Genomic DNA, 19,374 nt, shown 5'->3' with positions numbered 1-19,374 from the left:
ACTCCTCGTAAGAGACAGGTGTAGTTCTAAAAAATAAAACATCATCACTTAAACATATCACTTTAACGGCCGTCTGGTGTAGTGGTAAGTGACATGGTCACTACACAAGGGGCTTGCGGGTTCGAATCCCGCCAAGGGAAGATATTTGTATGATAAATATAAATGTATTTTCCAGGGTTATGGATGTATATTAAATATATTATGTATGTGTATAATAAAAATCTTACATTTATTTCCGTTATCTGGTATCTGTAACACAAGTTCTTTACGAACTTATCACGGGACCAGTTAACGTGGCGTGATTGTTAGTAAATATTTATTTATTTATTTATATCATCACCGATAAATAAACTGTTTAGAGGCGCTAATATTACTGAAGTCAGGGATGAACGCCAAAATAAACAATTAAGCCGCCGAGAGCCGGTTTAATCCACCCCAATCCGGTTGGAACCTGCTAAATCCGGATTAATAGTCTGTCAAATTGACGCCGGGGGTGCCGCGTGCCACCTGAGACCTGCCGCCCCTAGCCGGAACCCTTCAGCGATGCGCTTTTGCCAAAACATACACAGTTAATTGTTGGATTAAATTTTTAATATTTTCAATACGCTTCGAATGTGTTGATCATTTTTATGTTCGTGGATAATTTATTGTATTGTCGATTCAATGAGATAATGAGTCCGTGCTATATTAATACACATAAAAGTGGTACTGTCTGTCTGTCGCCTTTGGACGAGCAAACAGCTGAACCGAGTTTTTTTATTTTATATCATTTTTATTGCTTAGATGTGTGGACGAGCTCACAGCTAGTGTTAAGTGGTTACCGGAGCCCATGGACATCTACGACGTAAATGCCGCCACCCACCTTGAGATATGAGTTCTAAGGTCTCAGTATAGTTACAACGGCTGCCGCGCCCTTCAAACCGAAGCGCATGCTAGATAGGGCGGTGGTACCTACCCGTGCGGACTCACAAGACGTCCTACCAACAGTAATATGTGTATTTACGTTCTACCTAATTTAAACACTCTGTGGTCGATACGTAATAGTCTAACTACAACCAGACTCCATCTATCTCCTTCTCACATCAACTTTCCTTTTCTTATTCCAAATACCCTCTCTTTCCTTTTTCGGCGCCTCCCCCCAAATTCATGAACTGCGGCCGTGGAGCCGAAATTATATTTTAATGCAATAATTCTGTGATCATGCCGCGTTTACGAGATGTCGCTGATGTAAGCGATATTAAGATTCAAACATTCTATCTTAAGATAACTTTTAAAATAATACGATATTAGAAGTTTAAAAATTAAAGAAACACTTGAAAACAATTGATTTATTATTTTATTATCCTCTTGATACCGATCAAGGTATTGAAGTGAAGTTATAATATTACTAGCTGTAGGTACCCGTCCGCTTCGCTGGGCATTAAAAATTAACATTATTATTTCTCACCCTTGAAAAGATTCTCATCATTAACGCCCCCGCAACTGGTGTAGGGAGTCCAACACTCATATAAATATTAGTCTATCCATTAATTACATGTATTTTCTACATGGATACCAAGTTTCAAGTCAATCGGATGCACGGTTCAGTAGTTATAACGGAACATCCGTAACAACCACTATAGATTTATATATTAGTATACACTATAGACTATAGATATTGTATAGCTATTGTTCCTTGACGCGTGTGCGAATTGTCAAGTCGATCACATGTCTACAAGTCCGTCAAAATCACGTTCAAGTATTCCGTTACAAACAAACAAACATACACGTCGAGCTAATAAACATGTGGTAAAAAGGATAAATTGGTGACAGCTGAACCTTACAAGCGGTTTCCATGCAGTATCTTCTTTGCGCACCCAGGAATTTCACCCGGATCAAAATTATTAATTTAATAAAAACATTTTGCATTTACCCGGGATAAAGAGTTCCTTGTGTCTATAAGAACGGTTGCTCTTCATCTGCTACTTACCCTCATCTGACTTCTTTTGAGGTCGTGGCGACGTTTCTTATCATGCTGCATGGCCTGGAATGAGTTTTACGGCCACCTTAGTACTTACTAGTGGTAGGACCTCTTGTGAGTCCGCACGGGTATGTACCACCCTGCCTATTTCTGCCGTGAAGCAGTAATGCGTTTCGGTTTGAAGGGCGGGGCAGCCGTTGTAACTATACTGAAACCTTAGAACTTACGTCTCAAGGTGGGTGGCGCATTTACGTTGTAGATGTCTATGGGCTCCAGTAACCAACCACTTAACACCAGGTGGGCTGTGAGCTAGTCCACCCATCTAAGCAATAAAAAAAACCCGCCTCTCTGACGTCAATTCTCCTTGGAAATGCTATCGTTGGCATAAAATAGTAGCCAGTAGAAGTCCTTTAGACGCTTAGGACGCTCAAGGCGTATATATCATCATTATGGTCTTTAACATCAAATTTAGTCTAATATAGACTATCTCAAAGAGAAGATATGGGGATCTGAAGGTTGTCGATAAGAGAAACGGTAGGGCAAAGCAGTAATTCATTCCGAAGGCTGAGACGGCCATTGTTCTTTAGAACTGACTCTTAGAACTCTAGCCCGGCGATGGCATTTACATTGTAGATGTCTATGGGCTCCGGTAACCACTTAACATCAGGTGATACCGTGAGTTCATTCACCTGTTAAATTTTACCATTAAATGTTAACTACGATTTTTATATTAAGAATCAGTTAGATGTTGTTGTTTAGGTTGTGTGTGTGTGAGAGATATTTAGGCATTTATTTGTTCAGTTGTTATATTTATTTCTATAAGCATCTGTTTTGAATTGCAATCCAGATTATTATGTTTAATATTTAAACTTATAATTTCTTTTAAAAAATAATGTACCTCGAGACTTATGTTCGAGATAATATTGCCGTGTGCGTCAGATTCGTTCGCATCGTATATAGATTAAATTTTCTCAAATCCGTGCCGAGCGTACATTTACTGTACAACGGAGCGAACAGCTTTCTGTATTTCGTGACATATACAAAAACAAAACATTTATAAGAAGATTTATGCTTAAATTGTTTTAAAACCATAACGGCATGCTAATTCGTGAATAAGTGAGGAAATAAGTGATAATACAAAAAAGAATTACTTAATCACAATCTGCCACAATCACATTATCACAAGATTGTCATGTGCTTTTTGTTTTTAGTATGAAAAGTTATTAGAATGAGATAGAGAAATAAATAAATAATTGCTTAAAAAAACTAACAAAAAACGCTTTTATAGAAAATCCAACTAAACGCTTTCTTTACAATAAAATCATTTTGTCTTACATTATTTTTAATTCAAATTTATGAAAATTTATTTTCTATTTTTTTAGTGTTATTTTCTATAAAAGCGTATTTTGTTAGTTTTTTTAAACTATTATTTATTTTTCATCTTTAGTTGAATTTCAATTTTTTCAATTTCTTTTTTCATTTTTTTTAAATATTATATTGTCATCGGTCCTTAATAAGTATACCAAATTTCGAGTTAATCCGACGTTTTGAAGGGGGTCAAAATCATGTTCAAAGATTCCGTTACAAACATACATACGTCTGAAGCTAATAATAGCGTATTAAAAAGGATGAAAGAGCTATAGGCACTACAAAATCGCAAAAAGTATTTTATTTAAAGCTGTTAAGAAAATGCAATCGATGTCTCCACGTTTTACTACAGCAATAATTTTAGGTCATATTGACGAAATTAGTTTGGACTACGTAGACATGTAAGGTCTTGTACACTGTCACTAACTACTCTAGTCATTAAATATATATAAATTTCATAACTCAGCATACTTCAATCAGTTAACAACTGCAAAATTTCATAACTCAGCATACTTCAATCAGTTAACAACTGCTCAATTCATATCATACCCTGTGCCTATGCTGGCGCCATTCTGGAGGATTTTGAACTGTTATTTAGTGCTAAAAGTGGGACACTTTTTCAAGTTTCTCCCATATGAGACGGTTCTCCTTACCCCCGCCCTCCATTTTTGAGATCCCTACGTGAGAAATTATATAATCTGTGACATTAAATTACCGCCGAAAAAAGATGAAGTGAAAAAGGTTAATTGCAAAAAAAAAGCGTTATATTAAAAAATCTTAATCGTTAATCATTTGTTGTTCTATAACTGACTTGTTGTTGCTTGACATTGTATTGACATTTCTTCTTTTCTTTTTGATATGACATGACATTTATTAGACATTTTTATTAATATTTCAACAAATTTCAACAAATAGTACTGTTTTTTTTATGATTATTGTATTCCATCTTCGAGCCGATGAATTGCAAATGTTATGTACGCCATTGTTGTCACATGCATCAGGCCATAAATTAAATAGTTTAAATTTCTTCTCAATGTTAGATGTTTGTGATGTGGTAGTATTTTTTTAAATAAATAAATTAAATAATGTAATCAGTGAGTAGTCTCCCCTGTTTGAAATCGAGCCCATTGATCTTCTCGCCGCATCTTCTCAGTAGGTCACGTTTTCGAACCGGTCGTAGATACTGCGAAGCACTACCCTCGCTAGGGCTGCTAGTCTTAGCAAACTCGCCAGGCTGAGCCCCACGAGCTAGCTTACACGTCCTGTGACGCTAGGAAAACCGCACGAGGCAACTAGCATAGGTTTTTCATATAACCACAATCACCATCATGTCATTGTCATTCGCAATAATTTCCGAAAACACACCGACGCTTGAAAGGTAAAAGTGATTAAGCGACAATAACTGCTTTGTACATAAATGATAGGCAATAACCATATTCGATGCGCAAAAAATATATATTACCAGGTCTATTAAAATCATTTCAATCCTACAGCTACTAGCTAGATTCGTTAAGATAAATTTTGTTTTCAGATATTTCAACTTTCAATTAGTCTATTGTAAAGTTCCTTTCGAGCGTCAACACGGAAACTCACATATTCGACTAAGAACTTGAATTTCTAAAGCGAATCCAAAACGTTCTAATTAATAAATAATAGTTTAAAAAAACTAACAAATTACGCTTTTGTAGAAAATCCAACTAAAAAATTGAAAACAAATTTTAAAAATAGTGTAAGAAAAAGTTATTTTATTGTAAAAAAGCGCGGGGTGGCTTTCAAGATATTATCAAAATAACCCTTCTACTCATATCTATTCATAAAATATTTATAACTACTGATAGCATGCATCGGTCTTTAATAAGTATGTCAAATTTCGAGTTAATGCTCCAACGTTTTGAAGGGGGTCAAAATCATGTTCAAAGATTCCGTTACAAAGATACATACGTCTGAAGCTAATAAAGTCGTCGTGGCCTAAAAGATAAGACGTTCGGTGCATTCGTGTTGAAGCGATGCACCGGTGTTCGAATCCCGCAGGCGGGTACCAATTTTTCTAATGAAATACGTACTTAACAAATGTTCACGATTGACTTCCACGGTGAAGGAATAACATCGTGTAATAAAAGTGAAACCCGCAAAATTATAATTTGCGTAATTACTGTTGGTAGGACCTGTTGTGAGTCCACACGGGTAGGTACCACCGCCCTGCTTATTTCTGCCGTGAAGCAGTAATGCGTTTCGGTTTGAAGGGTGGGGCAGCCGTTGTAACTATACTGAGACCTTACAACTTATAACTCAAGGTGGGTGGCGCATTTACGTTGTAGATGTCTATGGGCTCCAGTAACCATTTAACATCAGCTGGGCTGTGAGCTCGTCCACCCATCTAAGCAATAAAAAAAAAGCGTATTAAAAACCAATCATAATAATCCATCGGTCTGTTTAATATGAAACTGAAAGAACTAGCATTTAAATTCATTAAAACAAAAAAATCGCTTTTGTAATAACAATTTTGTTTGACATTTAGGTCTAAGGCACCTAAATAATTCTAGTAATACTAAACAATGACACAATATAGATTTATAGATTAGGTATTTTATGTTTTGTAATTCGGCCGAGTGAATCCGAATTTAACAGCTAGTTTTAAACTTCAAAGCAAAACTTAAGCGTTGCGCTGTATCACGGTCGAAGAAATAATATTCAATTATTAATGTATAATCCTCGTAGACCCTACAGCGCCATCTAACCAGTTGAGACTAGCAACTGAGAATTCAGCCACTAAAGCGTTTATTATTTTTGATTCACTGCGTCTTCCTTTTTAAACCTTATATTCATGGTTGGTTTTAATTTAAATCAATGTTTTCAGTAGAGAACTGTAGTTTAATATAGTTTTAATAGTTTCAAAACGATTTACCGATTTTTTTCCTGCTAGTTCTATTTATGAAAGTTGGTTAAAATTCAATTTGTTACGTATAGATTCCAATAAGGTAAGAACTCAAACTAATTACTACATACTAATTGAAACATATTTTGTTAGTGATAAGCTTTGTCGTACTGCCATCTAGTGTCGAATATTTGTTAATAAAAAAAAAACTGATAGTTCTTCTATTTGTCGCTAGATAGGTGTAACAAACTAACAGGTTTACAAACAGTCAAAATAAATTGTTACATTATTATGTTACGTTTTATGTAAATGTGTTATTTGTGTAGTAAATCTAATTAAATTATAAATATATTTTGATATTTTTAACCTAGTGTTTTTTTCAACATTTTCTTTGTAATTCTAGAAGTATGACATTTTGACATTTGACATTTAAATCAAATTCCAGCATGTAATAACGTAACAATGTTTTGATTATTTTCGATAAGCAATGAATAACCCTTCCGAAATTATGTAATGGAACAAAAAAAGAACGAAGTGTAATAAAATTATGATAATTTAAAACAAATATAATTTACTCAGTATCCGCGATGGAGCGATTATACGCATTAGGCGTGTCCTGTATTGAATTTGTTCAAGATTGGTAAAAGTATAACTTGCTTATAAACTCTGCCGCATCATTGCTAGAGCCATGAATACAACCACCCATTTTTTAAATCATCAGCACTTAATTTGAACAGAAAAAACCGGATAGTTTTTGTTCTATTTTCACTAATAAACTACAACTTAATGTTTTATTGACATTTTTATTCGGCGTCTCAAATACTGAAGGCTAAATAATCTGTCAATATTTAGACTAGGTAGTAAAACGCACTAAGGCTAATCATATTTTAATGTAATATAACAATTCATATTTTCAGTTTTTTTATTTATGAAATTTAATCTAAATATAAATAAACATTAAAACCTCTTTTGTTAATAAATAAAATCGCAAATCATGTTAGCAGTATGCATTGCATCACAAAACCATACATTATTGTTAGAAGTAGGGAGAAAAAATTCAATATTCATCTGGTTGCAAATCAATTATGAAAAGTTAACTGATGTAGCTATTATTCTAATAAGATTATTATATCTGTATATCTTTTTATGTTTATTCAGTATTGGGATCACTAAGGAGGCTTTGATCTCATAAATAAATTAGAATATTCAATTAAAATAGCAGTTATATTGATTCCTGACTTGATAAACTTTAAACTGTACTCATAGCATTCAAGTTAATAAAAAAAAGTATAAAAAATATAGCCTTAATTCACAATATTTTTCTTGGTATTTGATCTTTTTTATTTCAATAACTAATTTTAGCTGTAGATGACTTAGTTCATTATAAATGGTTACCAATGTCTTACTTGCAAACAATCAAACTCAGAGGTTTAAGCTATTTGTGAGACAGTTTCTCTTCTATGCAACATATCCTTGTTTTACTTTGCTCTACATTTCCAGGTTTGAAGGTTCTGAGGGTTACTTTAAACTAGTCAACCATGTCTCAAATCCACATCATACGACCGAGATACTATTCCCGCTGCTCTCCATCGTGGACTCTGTGTTTGCTGCTCAACTATTGCTCTGCATGGCCTTCGGTGGTTGGCTGAATGCTGTTATGAAATGGTGAACAATGATAATGTTTTAATGATAATGTGTAGGAAAATGAGAATGACCAAAAAACTTTTTTTTATTGATTATTGATTGGATGTGCTCACAGCCCACCTGGTGTTAAGTGGTTACTGGAGCCCATAGACATCTATAACTGAAATGCGCCACCCACATTGAAATATATGTTGTAAGGGCTCAAGTATAGTTACAACGGCTGCCCCACCCTTCAAACCCAAGCGCATTACTGCTTCACGGCAGAAATAGGCAGGGTGGTGGTACCTACCCGTGCAGACTCACAAGAGGTCCTTCCTACCACCAGTAATTACGCAAATTATAATTTTTTTAACTGTGGAGTATGATTTAAGTATTGAGTGGTTTTATCGACATAACATGGATGAAACAAACTCTATTTCTCTTAGATTGTCACATAAAATAACTTTCATTTGAGAAAGATGTTTTTAACCTACCTGGTGTTCAGTGTTACCAGCGATCACAGATCACACAATGTCAATGCATAAAGCTAAGCAATAAATAAAGTTAGAACAATTACATACAAGTCATATTGAACATTCCCCTCTATCATTATTTACACACATTTATTTAAACACATTGTATATGGTTTTGGCTAATGGCCCATCTGCTGTTAAGTGGTTACTGGAGCCCATAGATATCACACATTTATTGGGTTTTATTTAATATGCTTTTTTCATGCATATGTTATATATGTTTCATACATATATTTGAACCATCAAGGACCAATGATAATTCAATATTTTAAACAGACTTGTTATGCTTACTAGGATAATCAGGATGAGTGATTTTTGTTGGCCATAGCTCTCAATTTTAATAGCTTATTTGAACCACTGTACTAATTTATAGCTTATTATTGACATGTGGATGTTTAATTAACCATAAACACCATATTTAATAAAAATAGTTTAAAAAAAATAACAAAAAACAGATTTTTATAGAAAATCCAACTAAAAAAAATTCAAAAAGGGTGCATCCACCCCAGTATAGTATCAATAATTATATTTATTGATAGATATGAGTAGGAGGATTATCATTTCAATAATATTTTAAATAGCATTATTTTCTCTTTTTTTTCTATTCACAAAGGTGGCTTCTAGAAGACCGACCCTATTGGTGGGTGAGGGAGACTTCGTTCTACGATGGTATCCACCGTCCAAGACTGCGACAATACCCACAGACTTGTGAGACGGGTCCGGGCAGCCCCTCTGGACACACAGCGACCGCTAGTGCTCTGCTTGTACTCTTCTTAATGTGGGCAGAACATTTCATGAATGACAGGTATGATTTCAGAATGATAGACTGATAAGTGGTGGTAGGACCTCTTGTGAGTCCACACGGGTAGGTACCACCACGCTGCCTATTTCTGCCGTGAAACAGTAATGCGTTTCGGTTTGAAGGGTGGGACAGCCGTCGTAACTATACTTGAGACCTTAGAACTTATATCTCAAGGTGGGTGGTAACCACAAAACGTCTAAAAAAAAAACTTGCTTCCAGAAAGTTCCGCCTCTGGTGGTGGAAATACGTCGGCTACACGTTGTTCGTGGTGGGTCTCGGGTCCGTGATGCTGGCCAGGATGTACGTGGCTACCCATTTCCCGCACCAGTGTCTTCTCGGGGCGCTGATCGGTGAGATGTACTGTTTCTGCTAGATTGTACGGGTGGTTCTAAAGGTCAGAATGAGCCACCTCCTCTCCTTTCTGGTTTTTTATTGCTTAGATGGGTGGACGAGCTCATAGCCCACCTGGTATAAAGTGGTTACTACGTGGAGCCCATAGACATTTATAACGTAATTCCACCACTCACCCTGAGATATGAGTTCTAAGGTCTCAGTATAGTTACAACTGCTGGCCCACCCTTCAAACCGAAACGCATCACTGCTTCATGGCAGAAACAGGCAGTACGGTGGTAGCTACCCGTGCGGACTCACAAGAGGTTCTACCACCAGTAGTACAATTTTTTACGGTTTCACTTCGGCCACGTGTGAATTGCGGACATGTTTTTTTTTATTTTTTAGTTTATTGAAACGTGTTTGCTGTCCAAGTTTTTTTTTGAAGTGAAACTTCTTTAGGCGCATGAGGGTAAAATTTTAACAGAACGCCACGCAGGTACGCAACGGAAGTGACATCAAACTACTATTGAAATGAAGTACTTGTCAAATGTCAGTAGTAGTAGTTGTTGTATTTTTTCAACTGGAAAGGCAAATGTATCATACCATACAGCCTAATATTTTATATTTTTTTTGTGATAAAGGTTAATAAGAATTGAAATGAAAGGAAAAGAATTTGGAACTTTAATCAAATAGCATGAAATTAAATTAGTCAATTCAATTGGCAGAATATTAGTCATTTACAATTTAGAAATCTAAACATAATGTGACTGTCAACACTGAGGTTTGAGATTGACATTTGACAGACTTTTGGCGGGAACATATCTTCCTTTTTCCCTTCCTCTAAGTCTCGGAAATCTAAAGTTTTAGATCTATATATTAATACGTGAAGCAAAAACTTTGTATCCCTTTTTACGAAAATTGCGCGGACGGAGGAGTATGAAATTTTCCACACTTATAGAGAATATAGAGAAGAAGTGCACAATGCTAATATTTTTTTTAAATAACGCATAAAAGATACATTAAATCAATAAAGAAAAACTTACACACACTACATACCATGTATTTGACGCACACACGCATGCATACTATTTATTGTCAAACTTTTGTTCTTGACGTCTGTTGTCAAATTGAGAATAGATTAAATCTTGTTTGTATTTATTAATATTTTTATAGTGTAGCCTTGGCGAAATTTGTGATTATAGATGTATAAACATCAAACATAAATGTGTACAAACTTACAATTCCAATTAATTTTAGTCGAATTTCGACTACTGCGGGACCTCTAGTTTGTATAAATATAAGCAAGACTTATAAATTAGTTCGCCAAAAAAGTTTCACTTCTGAAATGTGTACTTTGTACGCACGCACTTTTTTTTTTCATAAGTATATTTACTATCTGCCCAATGTGTTAATTGCTCAAAGACGGCGAGATATCGATGGTGAAAACATTAATTATCCAGGTTCGTTCATGGCCCCGGCCCTCTGTCTGTACGTGTCGGACCCCTGCATCTGGCAGTGGGGGGGGCGCGCGGGGACCGGGGGGGGCGCGCTGATCCGCCGACATGCGCTCGCCGCCGGCATCGCCACTGTCATTGCCGTCCTCACCTACTACGGCCTAGTGGCGTGCGGATGCGATCCCCAGTACACCATCAAACTGGTAATGGGACTATGTGACCTTTCTCGTTGTCCAGAGATATTTAGTGATTATCATTGTTGGTGACCATACGGCCCAACTGATGGCGAGTGGTTACCGTCGCCCATGGACTTCAGCAATGCCAGGGACAGAGCCAAGTCGCTGCCTGCCGTCAATTGTGAAGTTTATCCTGTATGATGTATCAATTTGCGGTGATACTCACAACGCGAATCGCTACTTGCTCTGAGATCCTAGCAAGTCTTCGTTATTTTCAACAACCCGCTTCTGTTAGCTTTGTATAGCTGTATCTAACGGTGTATTTGAAGGTCATTTTCGCCGACTTCTAAATGTCTGATCAACTTGACAATTTTTGCACACGCGTGAAGGACTGACCACGATGCAATAGTTCTGAAACTTCTAATGTACCTCTAACGTCCTCCAGGATCAAGATCGTTTGGTTGGAGTAAGGGGTGTCCATTAATTACGTGAGGTGATCTAGGGGGGGGGGGGGGGTCAAGCTAAATCTTTCCAAATCTCATTTACGGGGAAGGGGGGTCTTAGAAGTTCTTTTGGGAGCAAGTTTTTTTTTCTCAATAATCCATCACGCGTACCGTCCAAATAGAAGTTTTGAAGAATCTTGCGTGAGATTAGAGGAGTTTTTTTTTTATTGCTTAGATGGATGGACGAGCTCACAGCCCACCTGGTGTTAAGTGGTTACTGGAGCCCATAGACATCTACAACGTAAATGCGCCACCCACTTCGAGATATAAGTTCTAAAGTCTCAGTATAGTTACAACGGCTACCTCACCCTTCCAACCGAAACGCATTACTCCTTCACGGCGGAAATAGGCGGGGTGGTGGTACCCACCCGTGCGGACTCACAAGAGGTCCTACCACCAGAGTGGGGGAAGGGAGTTGAGAAAAATCTTACGATATCTCACCAAGGAGGGAGAGGGGGTCAAAAAATTCTCAAAAACGCATCACGTAATTAATGGACGCCCCTTAAGTAATCAAAAGAATGACGTCACGGTTTTGTTATTGCGCAATGTTTGTTTCCTTCGTACGGGAGTTTCGTAGTTGAAATAGTCAGGACCGTGGAACCTATCCGTGCGGGGTCCAGTTAACTTCTTTTTTTTTTATTGCCCTTGTAGGCAGCCGAGCATACGGCCCACCTGATGGTGAGTGCTTGCCGTCGCCCATGGACTTCAGCAATGCCAGGGGCGCAGCCAAGCCGCTGCCTACCTAACTCAAGAGTAATCTCGTAATCAAATTTTGCAGGCTTTCCGTTGGTGCGAGACTCCTGAAGATATCCACGTTTCCACCACCCCGCTGTATGCCCTGGTCGAATCGACAGCTTACCTCCTCGGCTGGGCGCTGACTGTGACGCCGGCCGTCGCAAGGTACGGCGTTCGGTTCCACTCAATTTATGTTTTTTTTTAGCTGAGCAACCGCCGTTATCGGTCCATGGACATCACTAGGTGGATGCGGTGCGGTTTCCTATACTTCAAAATCGGAACTTTTTTTTAAATTTCTTTGATGTGTGGACGAACTCACCTGGTGTTAAGTGGTTACTGGAGCCCATAGACATTTACGACGTAAATGCGCCACCCACCTTGAGATATAAGTTTTAAGGTCTCAGTTTAGTTACAACGGCTGCCCCGCCCTTCAAACCGAAACGCATTACTGCTTCACGGCAGAAATAGGCAGGGCGGTGGTACCTACCCGCGCGGACAAGAGGTCCTACCACCAGTAATTACGCAAATTATAATTTTGCGAGTTTGATTTTTATTACACGATGTTATTCCTTCACCGTGGAAGTCAATCGTGAACATTTGTTGAGTACGTATTTCATTAAAAAAATTGGTACCCGCCTGCGGGATTCGAACACTGTTGCATTGCATTATCGGTCCATAGACATCACTAGGTGGATGTGGCGCGGTTGGTTAACAAGTTTCATATACTTCAAAATCGGAACTTCACACCCACTTGGAGTAGCAGTGTGCTCTACTAAAACATTGGAATCTCTAATGATAGTAATGATGACCAGGGACAAGTCTCGTACGGTCGTCTGGCCCCAAAACTAGGATCAACTGAAATTTTTTTTTATTTTTTTTTTTTTATTGCTTAGATGGGTGGACGAGCTCACAGCCCACCTGGTGTTAAGTGGTTACTGGAGCCCATAGACATCTACAACGTAAATGCGCCACCCACCTTGAGATATAAGTTCTAAGGTCTCAGTGTAGTTACAACGGCTGCCCCACCCTTCAAACCGAAACGCATTACTGCTTCACGGCAGAAATAGGCAGGGCGGTGGTACCTACCCGTGCGGACTCACAATAGGTCCTACCACCAGTGATTACGGGAGCCATATCCTTATATACGTTTTAATGTATAAATAAATAGCAGACAAAGATAACAGAAAAGTAAATCATCACAATAATGTTTGTTCAATGTGAAAATCGAACCCACGACCCTCGGTCAGGTAATTAGAATGTCACTGTCAATAAATACTTTATACCATATTTAGGTACCGTAACTTTAAAAAAGTTTAAACAGTAGTTTTCTTTTTCCCAACGCAGGTATCGACACAACTCTAAAGACAGATCGATATTAATATCGATATTCGCGACATCCCTAGTCCTCTACGGCTATAAGCACGTGAAAGACAATATATGCACGTCGAATACTCTCCAGTATTACGCTGTGCATTACGCGCTGTGCTTCTTTAAGCCCATGCTGTTGCTCAGAGCGGTCCCGGCGATCGCCATGTGGCCATTTACGAAAAGCAAAAACGATTGAGTGAAGAGATTGAGTTTTCATATCGATGCTTGAAAGGCAAACGTGACTAAGCGACAATAACTGCTTTGTACATAAATGATAGGCAATAACCGTATTCGATGCGCAAAAAAATATATATTTCTAGTTCTATTAAAATAATTTCAATCCTACAGCTAGGTTCGTTAAAATAGAATTTTTTTCAGGTATTTAAACTTTAAATTAGTCTACTGTAAAGTTCACGCATTGTCGCTTAGTCACGTTTGCCTTTGAAGCGTCGATATGAAAACATGGCGGCCGGGGAATCCCTTATGGCAAAGGATAAGAAAAAAACAGCCTTTAACATTAAAAAAAAAAAAAGTTCCGTTTGGTCGGTAGAGTTTAATTGCTTAAAACCCTATTTTCTGAGTTTACTCTCTTTATGAATAGTATTTCGTTTAACACTAAACATACTGGGTCAAATGACCCATTTTGACCCATTTTGTTATTGCACTTTTGACTTCACGACTTTTCTACTACAGTTATTATACTTTTTTGTTTGTTTTGTTTTGTTTATTTTGAGTAATACTTGTCGTATACCGTTATCTACCCGTTATGGTAGAAATAGGTACCAGTAAGTGTTGGTATGATTAGTGTTAAAGACTCAGGCAAATATGATGGGGAAATAAAATTGAGTGCAAAATAAATCATTAACTTCTCCGTACAATTATTATTAATATTAGCACATTTACGTAATAATTGGAGGGTAGAGGTAAGGAGAACCGTCTCTGTGTGTGAAAAAGTGTCCGTTAAAATCTGCTAAATAAGGGTGGCGCTACTGTAGCAACCGGGTAAATTTTAAAAAAGGCGCTGAAAGTTATTAGAATAAGATGGAGAAATAAAAAAGGAAGAAGGAACTGTAAGCACTACAAAATCACAAAAAGTATTTTATTTAAAGCTGATAAGAAAATGCAATCGATGTCTCCACGTTTTACCACAGCAATAATTTTAGGTTATATTGACGAAATTAGTTTGGACTACGTAAACATGTGAGGTCTTGTATATTACACTGTCACTAACTACTCTAATCATTAAATATATATAAATTTCCTAACTCAGCATACTTCAATCAGTTAACGACTGCTCAATTCATTTCATACCCTGTGCCTATGCTAGCGCCATTCTGGAGGATTTTTGTACTGATATTTAGTGCTGAAAGTGGGACACTTTTTCAAGCTTCTCCCATATGAGACGGTTCTCCTTACCTCTATCCTCCATAGTAAAAACTATATCGAATTGCCTAGCTCCATCTAGTGTCGGTTAAGTGAAATGTCTTAACATCTCTCATTTAGTAATGTAATAACATTTGACTGCAAAATTGAGGAAGTAGTACTGAAAATTGAGGATGTAGTACTGAAAATTGACATAGATGACGTTTTATGAATAATTATTAATGTTATGAATTAGTATTTCAAATAATTAAAAAAATAAAAAATATTTCGAAATTCGACAATAGATGGCAGCACGTATCTTGTTTAAGTAACGCGATCTATGTGTAATACTTTGTCGAATCTTTATAAATTTATGCAAGAGAAGCATCGGGTAACCTAGTTTGTTTGTTTTTATGTTCAATGACTTAAAGAGTAAATTCCAATGGCACGTCGAAGCTGATACGCACAATTTTACTATTAATCTATACATATAAATAAAATTGGATTGTGTGTTTGTAATATTTAAATAACCGCTTTTTACATGTACCATATGAATATACCTAGTCAGGTCATAAATTCTGTCACATGTTTAATGTAAAATAATTGAAACAAGTTTATTCATTATGTAACCATTCATATACCAAAATGAACTTAACAAAACATAGATTCTTATGACACTAAAGTTTATTCAAAATGACCTCCGTGATTTTGAATACAGACCTTCAATCTGCGCGGCCAGTCGTCTATCGCAGCACGAACGAGGTCCATGTCAATATCGGCGGCTGCCTTAATCAAGGATGTCTTGAGTGACTCTAAATTGGGATGAGGCTTTGAGCACGCCTTTTCCTCCAAGTGTTGCCATATCTTGTAATCTAACGGATCCAAATCTGGACTGGAGGAGGGCCAGTCTTCGTGCCGGATGAAGTCGATTTCACGCGCCGCCAGCCAGTCTTGTGTGCTCTTCGCTCTATGAGCTGGCGCCGAATCTTGTTGGAATACCCAGTGCCTGTTATTGAACATGGTATGAGAAACAGGTTCCACAAGGTTCGTCAGGACTGTATTTTGATACACAACTGCATTCGTTTTTACACCTTTCTCACAAAAATGTACCTCTATTAAGCCCCAATAAGAAACTCCCAACCATACCATGAGCCAGGATGGAAAATGACCTCGTTGGACACGCGGAATACGGTTGCTCGCTTCTTCACTACTGTGTGCGTACACCTTATGATTTTGTTTGTTGTAGCTCTCTTCTACGGTAAAAATTTTTTCATCCGAAAAAAGAATTTCCCGATATTTTTTTCCCGCGTACCGCTTCAACAAAGCGCGGCATCTCTTCAGTCTCAGGTCCATTAGACGAGCATTCAAACAATGTCCTGTTTTTCTTCGATATGCCCGTAGCCCTAAGTCTTCATTTAACACCCTTTTCGCCGTGGTTCTGCTTAACCCCATCTGAAGGGCCAACAGTTTCTGCTTACGTTTGGGGTTTCTTTGAATTCGCGCCTTCACAGCTTTTATCACTGCTGGAGTCCTAACAGACCGAGGGCGACCACTTCTTGACCTGTCATCTACACTAGAGTCTTCATTGTATCGTTTGATGGTACGATAAACGAATCTTTTGGTTATATTCAAAATTTTCAGTATGTTAAAAATTTGAATTGGCGCGTAACCGCAACGATGCAACGCAATAACTGCAACACGGTTTTCTTTAAGCGTCCACTCCATATTTAAAAATGAGTAAAATTCTAAAAGTATACATTTTTATTTTCATGAACAATTCGAAATTCGAATCCAATAAACTTTTTTGTGGCCAGCATTCTAAAAGAAAAGTTTTTACTGTGTGACAATACTTATGACCTGACTAGGTATATAAAGGTACCAAAATAACATTTTTTTTTATAATTTTTATCTGTCTGTTTGTTCCGGCTAATCTCTGGAACGGCTGGACCGATTTTGATGAGACTTTCACTGATAGGTAGCTGATGATATAAGGAGTTAGGCTACTGTTTTTAGAGTAGCTTCGCCCTGCGGCGTCACCCGCAGTACGAAAATAACCGCGGGTAACATCGCGGGACTCGGCTATCAATAATAAAATGTAATGTTTCCGAAGCGAAGCAAGGGCGGGTCGCTAGTTATATAATAAATGCACTTTCCGTGTCCGTATCTTTAAATAATTGATCCACAACTCACAATGGACCGAGAACCGCCATTTACATCCATTTTGCGACGTTTTTTGCTTCAATAACTTTTTTAATTTTTTTTATTTTTTTTATCACCAAATGTATATTTTATACGTGGTATAAAATCATTCGTGACCATCATTAAATATTGGGAAATATAATTCGATATGAGCCTGTAACGATTTTTTGGTTTTCTGCCAATGAAGCTGACATGAATGTCTAAAAGTAAGCAAGACTACCCACAGTTACTGTAATCATTGTATTTTTTTTTAAATGCGGGTACCTTGAGAAAGTTTTGTTACTTTTTTTTTAAAATATAATTACCAAAGATTATCCCCATAGATTAGAAGATATTAATAAATATTTACTCGACACATTTTTTAAATATTTACTCGAAACATTTTTTTTGTTTGCGGCAAACGGAAAATACACGGAAATGTCATAGTGACAGTGACAGTGACAGTGACGTAAAGTCCTTTTTGACATTAATCTTGATGTTGATTTTTTTAAGTGTTAATTCTTTATTTTGTTTGAGGGTACGTCTTTGTTATTTACAAACGGTTTGTTTTGTGTTTGTTGTGTGACGGGTAGAGATAAGGAGCACTATCTCGTATAGGGGACAAGTTGAAAAAGTGTTCGCCTTAATGTTGGAAAGCTCAGTGAAATAGCGATAGTGTTAGAGTAGGAAGTAAGAACAAGATACAATGACATAGTCAATGTCACTATTACGGTGTAATCGCGCGTTTATTGTTCTCAATTGTAATCACAATCGACGCTTGAAAGGCAAACGTGACTAAGCGACAATAACTGCTTTGTACATAAATGATAGGCAATAACCGTATTCGATGCGCAAAAAAATATATATTTCTAGGTCTGTTAAAATCATTTCAATCCTACAGCTAGATAGATTCGTTAAAATAGAATTTTGTTTTCAGTTATTTCAACTTTAAATTAGTCTACTGTAAAGTTCACGCATTGTCGCTTAGTCACGTTTGCCTTACAAGCGTCGATATTATTTTCGATTTTTTGAAATGCTTTACAAAACAGTCGAAAATATAGTTTTCAATTACAAAAATAAAGGCGAGCTTAAACTGTGAAAGTATTTTTTTATTTTATGTTTTTCGACTCCGATAAAAAAAATCAAAGACATGCTTTTTTTTGTTACGCCCTGGGCTTCGGGATAAATAAAAATTCTACCGAAATACAAATTGAAATTTAACGAATACTTTAAAATTCTCAATTTACTTCTTCCGCTTCGCTTCAGGTGATCCGTTCGCTGTTTCGCGTCGAGTAGAATCGCTAACTCACTGACTGCGTGCCATCTCTGCAACGCTTTTATAGTCGATACGGCATCCCTAGATTTATCGAGAACATTTTGGGCAGGTCGAGTAGCTTCGATGCGTGTTTCCGCTGTCTGACAATAGATGGCGTTGTACATCACGAGCTTTCTCGATGTTACGAGTTTCTTTGATATTCGTTCGGGCTATTCGGCGATAGATGGCGTTACCGGTGTAGCAATTTCTTCATAAGGAATTTGTGCACTAATAACACGGGTGTACACCAAATTTTACTTTGATTGCAAAGCATAAAATTGCGATATTTTAGATCGTAATTAGACGAAAAAAAAATACATGGCGTGAAACAGTTTGCTTTTGAACTTTAATAAATTGACCACATATGAAACAAAATGCATCTTATAGTGAGGGGTAGATCTCAGGGGTATTTAAAACTATGGGTTAGTCACCAATATCGAATTTCGAATTTTAATCTTCCTTTATCACAAACAATTTTCAATTTTAAACAATAATTACATTTAGACGCGGGCGCACGCTATTCACACTCAAAACGGAAGCGCCCGGAACATAGATTATACACTGTTGAAAAGATCGACATAGATGCTAACTATGTATAGCGAGCGGGCATACGGCCGCGAGAGTGACGTACCGGTCGGTTTGCTACATACTCCCCCTCTAGTCCTGGAGGACGCCCTCGCTCCTGGACTAGCATCTCATTACTACTGGGCTGAGGGACAGGCGCAAGACCAACCATACCACCAGCTGCGGGAGAAAGACGTGGAGCTTCAGCACATGGTTCAGCATGCC

At 37.3% G+C, this 19,374-nt stretch overlaps 1 protein-coding gene across 2 annotated transcripts; it reads left to right on the top strand.

Moving 5' to 3' along the window:
* Window positions 1–6,587: 6,587 nt before the first annotated feature.
* On the top strand, window positions 6,588–18,960 carry LOC101742080 (glucose-6-phosphatase catalytic subunit 1). Of its 2 annotated transcripts, none has more exons than XM_012696473.4 (7): window positions 6,588–6,739; window positions 7,704–7,868; window positions 8,973–9,164; window positions 9,381–9,511; window positions 10,955–11,151; window positions 12,406–12,527; window positions 13,707–18,960. In XM_012696473.4, the coding sequence occupies exons 1-7, from the start codon at window positions 6,717–6,719 to the stop codon at window positions 13,924–13,926; spliced, it is 1,050 nt and encodes a 349-aa protein (XP_012551927.1). In that variant the 5' UTR covers window positions 6,588–6,716; the 3' UTR covers window positions 13,927–18,960. The 2 variants fall into 2 exon arrangements, with proteins under 2 accessions (XP_012551927.1, XP_004933252.1); XM_004933195.5 differs by having other exon boundaries at window positions 6,625–6,843.
* Window positions 18,961–19,374: the final 414 nt, after the last annotated feature.

This window comes from Bombyx mori, chromosome 2 (assembly GCF_030269925.1).
Source record: "Bombyx mori chromosome 2, ASM3026992v2".
NCBI lineage: Eukaryota > Metazoa > Arthropoda > Insecta > Lepidoptera > Bombycidae > Bombyx > Bombyx mori.
The sequence above is the reverse complement of the archived record's forward strand: the minus strand, read 5'-3'. Positions and strand labels throughout refer to the sequence as shown.